The sequence below is a fragment of the Callionymus lyra genome, chromosome 6 (genome assembly GCF_982586985.1).
Source record: "Callionymus lyra chromosome 6, fCalLyr1.hap1.1, whole genome shotgun sequence".
NCBI lineage: Eukaryota > Metazoa > Chordata > Actinopteri > Syngnathiformes > Callionymidae > Callionymus > Callionymus lyra.
The window spans coordinates 25,617,837-25,624,533 of record NC_141823.1 but is presented as its reverse complement, the minus strand read 5'-3'; the positions used below and the strand labels follow the sequence as shown (position 1 = coordinate 25,624,533).

At 35.4% G+C, this 6,697-nt stretch overlaps 1 protein-coding gene across 1 annotated transcript; it reads right to left on the bottom strand.

Moving 5' to 3' along the window:
• Positions 1–222: 222 nt before the first annotated feature.
• arl14ep (ARF like GTPase 14 effector protein) lies at positions 223–2,709 on the bottom strand. Its single transcript, XM_087793405.1, has 5 exons — positions 2,539–2,709; positions 1,655–1,850; positions 1,449–1,574; positions 754–794; positions 223–568 (listed from the first exon to the last, which is right to left on the bottom strand). Exons 1-5 carry the CDS (start codon positions 2,607–2,609, stop codon positions 340–342), a joined length of 663 nt encoding a protein of 220 aa, XP_087649531.1. The 5' UTR covers positions 2,610–2,709; the 3' UTR covers positions 223–339.
• Positions 2,710–6,697: the final 3,988 nt, after the last annotated feature.

Sequence of the window (6,697 nt, the reverse complement as noted above, 5' to 3'; positions counted from 1 at the left end):
AGATATATATATATTTATATATATATATATATATATATATTATTGTAGCAGGTGAATTGTGTTTTTTTTTGTCAGCAGAAATAAAGCTTTAGGCTTTAATTTATTTTCACTTATTGTGAATCATTTGACAAAATTTAAAGGGGAAAATCAAGTCTTAAAATGTTTTCAAACGACTCATCCAGTCATTCTTGGAAACAACTACTTAATAAAGTTAAAAACCCATCAGAAACATACTTTATTACAGCAGTTTATGGAATACAGGGAAAGAAATATACAAAGTGAAAAAGAAAAAAATGTTTTTATGTCTTTTTCTGCTTTTGAACACATGAACATCTCCACCTAAATAGCAAACTTGTTCCTAATAATAGCTCCTCCTTCCACCTCCACCTGCTCGTAGAGCCACTTCCGGTCGCACCGACACTCGACCCCACACTTCCTCGAGCTGCACTCCGGACAGGGGTTGAAGCAGCCCATGCATTCTATATCCAAACAGTCGCACATGTCCTTGCCGTTGGAAAGCAGTCGGCCCTTGTTGTCATACACACGACTCTTGTTGTAAAGGTTTTGCCTGCGGGAAAAAAAAATCAATCAGAGTGATTTTTAAAGTATTACCACAACGTTCTAAGAAAGCAAATAAAGTAATTTAAAGATAAGTGAACTACAACATGAATGAAAATCTTACTAATAAAAACTTTAAACATCCTACTTGAAAGTTTGAATTAAGAAATGTAAAGAAAAAATAATTTATATTACCTTTCTGATTGCTGCTTTCCTCCACGGCCACCTCGTCCACCCTAACCAATCAAACACAAGATAAGATATACCAAGCAGTGTACATTTGATGGACATGTCCTTTTCCTTGTTGCATTTTTTTTTTTTTTTGGGCCTGTTGTTGTTAACTTTTAAATACTTTTCACCATGGACTTGATATACTAAATAGTAATTAATACTAATAGCTTTTTAATACTAAAACTAGAAGAATTTATACAGGATGTATTTTTAACTGTGTATTGTTTTTCTGTTTAAGCGCTTTGTGACCCTGGTCTGTGAAAGACGCTCTACAAATAAAAATGACTTATACTTATATATACTTATACTTACTTAACTTAAGACACAAACAAACTTTTTGAGGATTAAAATAGAAGATAACAAAGAAATGCTTCATCATGTTTTCTGTGACATTGTAGCAGTGTGAACAAATCCATCTTACATTTACTACAGCAAACCTGTTGAGATTTTGGTTGTAACATCGCATATAAAGTAAGTAAGTAAGTAAGTAAGTAAGTAATTTTTATTTGTATAGCGCTTTTCCAGACCAGGGTCACAAATGTAAAGTTACTCTCAGACCAATATCAGACTTATTTACATGAAAACAACTTCTTATTAGAAATCTTATTAAAAATCAATACAGCCCGATTTAATGTAATTGGTAAATACTTGACACTTACCCTCATGCCTCCCCTTTTTTCTCTGCGTTGATTGGTGTCTCTGGTTCGATCTTTTTCCAACTGCGTTGTCAATGGACTCGAAGTGGTCGTCTCTTTCGGGGGCGCAGCTCTTTTGCGGAGTTCGATCTGGGAAACAAAAGATCATCCAACGGTTGAACAGCTAGTTTTGACTAAAATAATATACATCAACTATTGGATTCCCTCACCTTGGATAATTCCTGAGTGTGGCTGAATATGGTTGGAACAGCATCTTCTCTCAGAAACTGTTTGCCACCGTAATCTCTGAAGCAGTCGGGCCGGAAGTGCTCGGAACAGAGACAAGTGTTGGCAGTGGGGACGAAGTTTTTTATACCAAGACTATGGACCCATTTGGTGGCAAGTTGAGGTTTACTCAGCGGAAACCTGTTGTTGAGATCAGAATAACGGTTTTAGGATCATTTCTTTGCATCATCACACTTAACTTACATTAGTTTCACTGAATTGATTCGGTTGAGGAATAATTAACCAGTCATTCTAAATATAAGTGTGTTTTTGAAGGTATCTGGTGTTGCTCATGAACACAATCACGAATTTAACCATGTGATAAATACTATTCAGATCCAACACATGACACTAAATAGAATATTATTAAAAGGTTTATTGCTTTTATACTCATCCCACTCTGGCTCTGTCTTACGAATGCCAAGAGGTTTGCAGGAGATCTTTCCAGCAAAACATATACAATTGTCTTGTTAAATGCTTAGTTTCATCAAGCATACTTTTTCTTGTACCTGTATTGCTTGTATAACGAACCTTACAATATTATATTCTTTATCGCTTTCTGGGAGATGATGGCTCGTATGTACTACTAACCCATTATTTTGACAACTATATTTTGAACAATAACAATAATATTGTCGTGGAAAATGCCAAGACAACTCAAACACATAACACCAGCTATAGTTTAGATACAACCCTAACTATACCATTTTGGATGATTATTACTGAATTCAAACTTGGACAAAAATGTGATGTAAACACGTGCATGTAGGTAAACACTGTTTATCTATACATTTGTGCAGAAACATGACTGGTTTGAGAGCACACATACCTGTAAAATCTTATTTCGGATCCTTTTACAAACTTATTGTTGCAGCCCGCTGCAGCACAGATCACAGGCATTGTGGAATTTTAAACGATATTATGAAAGGAAAGTCGTTTTTAAAAATAATAGCGATTTGTTTTCGTGAGAGCTTTTCTCCCTCGGTTATAAAATATAAGGCTTTACTTCCGCTATCACGTTGTTGTTCTGCCCCCTAGTGGCCCTTTCTTGGTTAATAAATACAAACGATATTTTATTTACGTTCGATATAAGTAAAATTCATATTGTTATTTACTCATTCAAACAGTAAGTAAGTAAGTAAGTAATTTATATTTATATAGTACGTACATATATATATATATAATAGTAGTTATTATTAAATCATAATTACAAATTTTGCTTTGTACATTGATATATAATAATAATAAAATGAAAGTGCAATTCTTACTTTAATAAAATAAAATACAAATATCACGCAATTAAAAAAAATAAATCCTGTAAGACAAAGTATAGGGCATCGAAACCGATCAACTTCCGGCAGGCCGTCCTATCATGTGATGCAACGCTAGCAGGCTAACATGCTAACCTCTGCTGTCAATACTGGCGTCAACAGGCGAGAAATAACGTCGAAACCCTAAAAAACCTAAGAATTAAAAGGCTGCGATCACTTGGTAAGTCATCGAGATTCTATACATTTCACGTATCGTGTGTTTTCGCCTCTAGTTAAAGAAGTTAGTCAAGTTGAAATAGTTGAAAGGAGTTCCGAGCGACTGCCGAGGCTAACCTATAGAAACTGGCCTTGTTTAGATTCAGTCTCACCTTCATCTACCTTAATCTCCATCCTTGAAACACAGGAACGCTTATGTAACTTGAGTTAAAAGTGCAAATATATACTGAATACTGGAATAGTGTTTTTACTAAATAGTGAGTGAAATGTACAACAAGACTGCTGGATTAGTGAAGCTTGTGTCTGTTGTTGTTCGTGAAAACACGTCAATATAAAAGCTTCTAAGGCCCAACAGAACCACAAACACTTGCCTCGCCGATGTTTTGTTTACGTCGCTCGATTGCGAAATGGCATATAAGGTTCTCGTAAACATGCATATGCAGGGTCTCCTGGAAACATTTCAAAGTGCCACGACAATGATGCATACACTTGCATGATCTTGGTGTTTATTTATTTAAAATGTGTCCCTCCGAACAATAATTAAATGTCTCATAGCGATGGAACTTGTAATCTGGAATATGTGTTCGCTAACGTTAACCAAATATCGTTAAATGAAGCTATGCTGCTAATATACGATCTAAATTATTATGTTATCGTGTTCTTATGAAAGAGTAGTCTAGACAAATGTATTTATAAACGTACATTTCTGTCTATAATATTCAATATTTGTTCAGTCATGGTGCTAGTAATGTTACTCATATTTTAAACTTGACTCATTTCTTTTATGAGTGAAGCGTTTTAATGCGGGCGTAGAAGCTTGTTGTCACCTTTGATCCTGTAAAGATTATTGACATTGCTGTTACTTGGTGCCAGGAACAGGATTTAATTGTCTTGATGAGAGGCGTAAACAGGATATCGACAGTTTGTAAAAAAAAAAAAAAAAAAAAAAGAAAGAAGAAAAGACATAGTTAAAAAAGAGACATTGTATATTGAAGGAAATGTGAGTCAGGTGTTCTGTGAAGGAGACCAGAAAGTAGTATTGTGGACTAAAGTGATAAATTGATGCACTCAAGTTAATGACAGATGCTGATTAATAATATGTAATTCTGTTTTACCACAGAACAGAATAGTGTCTGACTGACTGAAACAATGACTTCTATTAGTTTTGCGAGCCCTATAATATATATATTTTAAGATTTAGAACATCCCTTCCTGCCTTTTAGAAGCTTTCATGTCTTAATAATGATATTAATTCACCAGTACCTTTAAAGCACTCTGGGTAGTTTTGGGTACCTTCATATTTTTTTTAAACTAAATAAGCTCTGATAGAGAGATGGAGAGATAGAGAGATAGATAGATAGAGAGAACTTTATTGATCCCTCAGGATGTCTCCTTCAGGAAATTTTTTTTTTCAAATTGGAACACAGCAATACAGACGATAATTCATTAAAAAAACAAAAAACAAAAAAAAACAGAACAATGTTCTATAAAAAGAAAGAACAAGATAACACAATCTAAGTCTAAAGATAAAGAACATAGATCAAAGTCAAATAACAAAGATAAAGAATACAAAGATTAACATGGAATAGAATGTCATGATACTTAATACTTCTACTCCACTCCTGCTCCCAAACTCAGAATTGTACCATCTAACAGCCCGAGGAATGAAAGAGTCCCTGAGTCTATTAGTTTTGCATCTGGGCAGGATGCTGATTCTGAAGTCTAGCTGTCATTGTGTGGATCTTCTCACAGGCAGATGGAGCTGCAGCGCTCGGAGGAATCGCCTGACTGAACTCGCGCGGTAGATAATATGGGCGATAATATTGCTTTAATAAAATATTGGTTAATAAAGTTAGACTTAAGTTATTTACAAAGCTGCCATAAGGCATATCGTATTTCATTATCCACAATCTGATTCATTACCTGATCAATGTCAATCCTTCATTCAGCCAATGGAAGTCTGGAAACAGAAAATTTGTCAATTTCTGCGGCATGGCAACTTTTGCAACGTTTAGCGGGTGCTCATGGGAAATGTGGTCTCCCGTCGGGTTCAACGCTACCACTTCAGTCCACTGGCGTCGCTCGACTAAAAATCGCATAGAGCTGCTTTAGGTGTCATGTTTGTTAACTTCGTTTTACTGTCTCTCTATAATGTCAGCACTTTTGAGTTAGTCCAGAATGTTTTCAACCTTAGAGAATCCTACAGAATAAACATTAATCCGAGCACCTTATTTGACTTCTGAGAAGTGAAATCAAATATTGACTTCTCTTGTCACCGTGGGAAGACTTTCACAAGTACATATTCATTTCTTCTGACACCATTTCTTGCTGAGTGGGGTCTAACTATTTGTTAGGGGTGTTAACATCCGTTTGACTTCATAAAGACTGATTTAATGGTACTGTTTTTGGTACTGATTGACCCTTTTTGGCTTGCATACGGTATTTTCTATCTATGTTAAAACACCATTGTTTATTAATCAAAACGAATGCGGTCACTAATTTCGTCTTGTTATTGTTTCCAATATATTGTATTTCATCATCAAAGGAACATTTTTATGTAGCTGCTAATTCTCAACAGGTAAAGAAGATGATGGCAACTTGTTGTAGTGGTTAATGGTCGGGAGTTTGAGGTTTCTATCCGCTTTTTTTGTGGTGCACTCTTTTTGACAAAAACAAAAAACAGGATGGTAATCAGTTTTTTTGTAAGCAGTTTAAACTGCTATTATTTAAACACGTTTATGAATAGTTAAAACATACATGCAGGGAATCTCCAAGTCTATTCATCGAAAGATGAATGGACGGTTGAATGCTCTGGTGGGAGTATTATGCCACTCTTGTTGGTTCAGTGCCCTATTGATTTTGGCGATGTTCTCAATTCAATTCCATCAAACTATGAAAACATGACAAAGGTGACTGACTGATAAGACCACAGGGACATTGGACTTGCACCACAAAGAGAAGGCATTATTACGTATCTTGCAAAGTGCGTAAAAATAATTGTATTCATAGAATAAAACATTGCGTAGTAATGGTGTAATGATGATTTAATGTACATGTTTGTCAAGCACATTCTGCAACATATAATTTATCCCACAACTTTAAACTATTGTCACAAACCTATTAATATTAGTTTTTCTTGATAAGAAACTAGGTTTCATTTATTGTACACTTTTTTCTTTGCCTCTCAAAAAAAGTGCTGAACAACTGCTGCCCAGTGGGGATTGAACATCAATTCATTATGACCCATAGTAACCTCCTCTCTTCCCTCTTTCACTATGCCCCCTCCCTCTCCATGTCTCACTCTCTTTTCCCTTTCACCCTTGTTACTCTCTGTTTTCTTCCTTGTCTCCTTTTGGGATTGTAGAAAGAGACTTCTTTCCAACAAGCTGTCCCCACGACATTGAGTCATCAAACATCCAGCTTGTCTGCTCCAGAAGTCTTGGTGCCTTAGTGGAAAGAAAGCAGGTTCATCTGTGGAGGAAATCTACTGTTGAAGGATAA

Excerpts from the sequence above, each read along its gene's own strand:
- arl14ep (XM_087793405.1), bottom strand. The coding sequence starts at position 2,609 with ATGCCTGTGATCTGTGCTGCAGCGGGCTGCAACAATAAGTTTGTAAAA. Across the intron at positions 795-1,448 it reads AAAAAAGGGGAGGCATGAGG|GGTGGACGAGGTGGCCGTGG; the intron begins GTAAGTGTCAAG and ends TTGATTGGTTAG. Across the intron at positions 569-753 it reads GGAAAGCAGCAATCAGAAAG|GCAAAACCTTTACAACAAGA; the intron begins GTAATATAAATT and ends TTTTTCCCGCAG.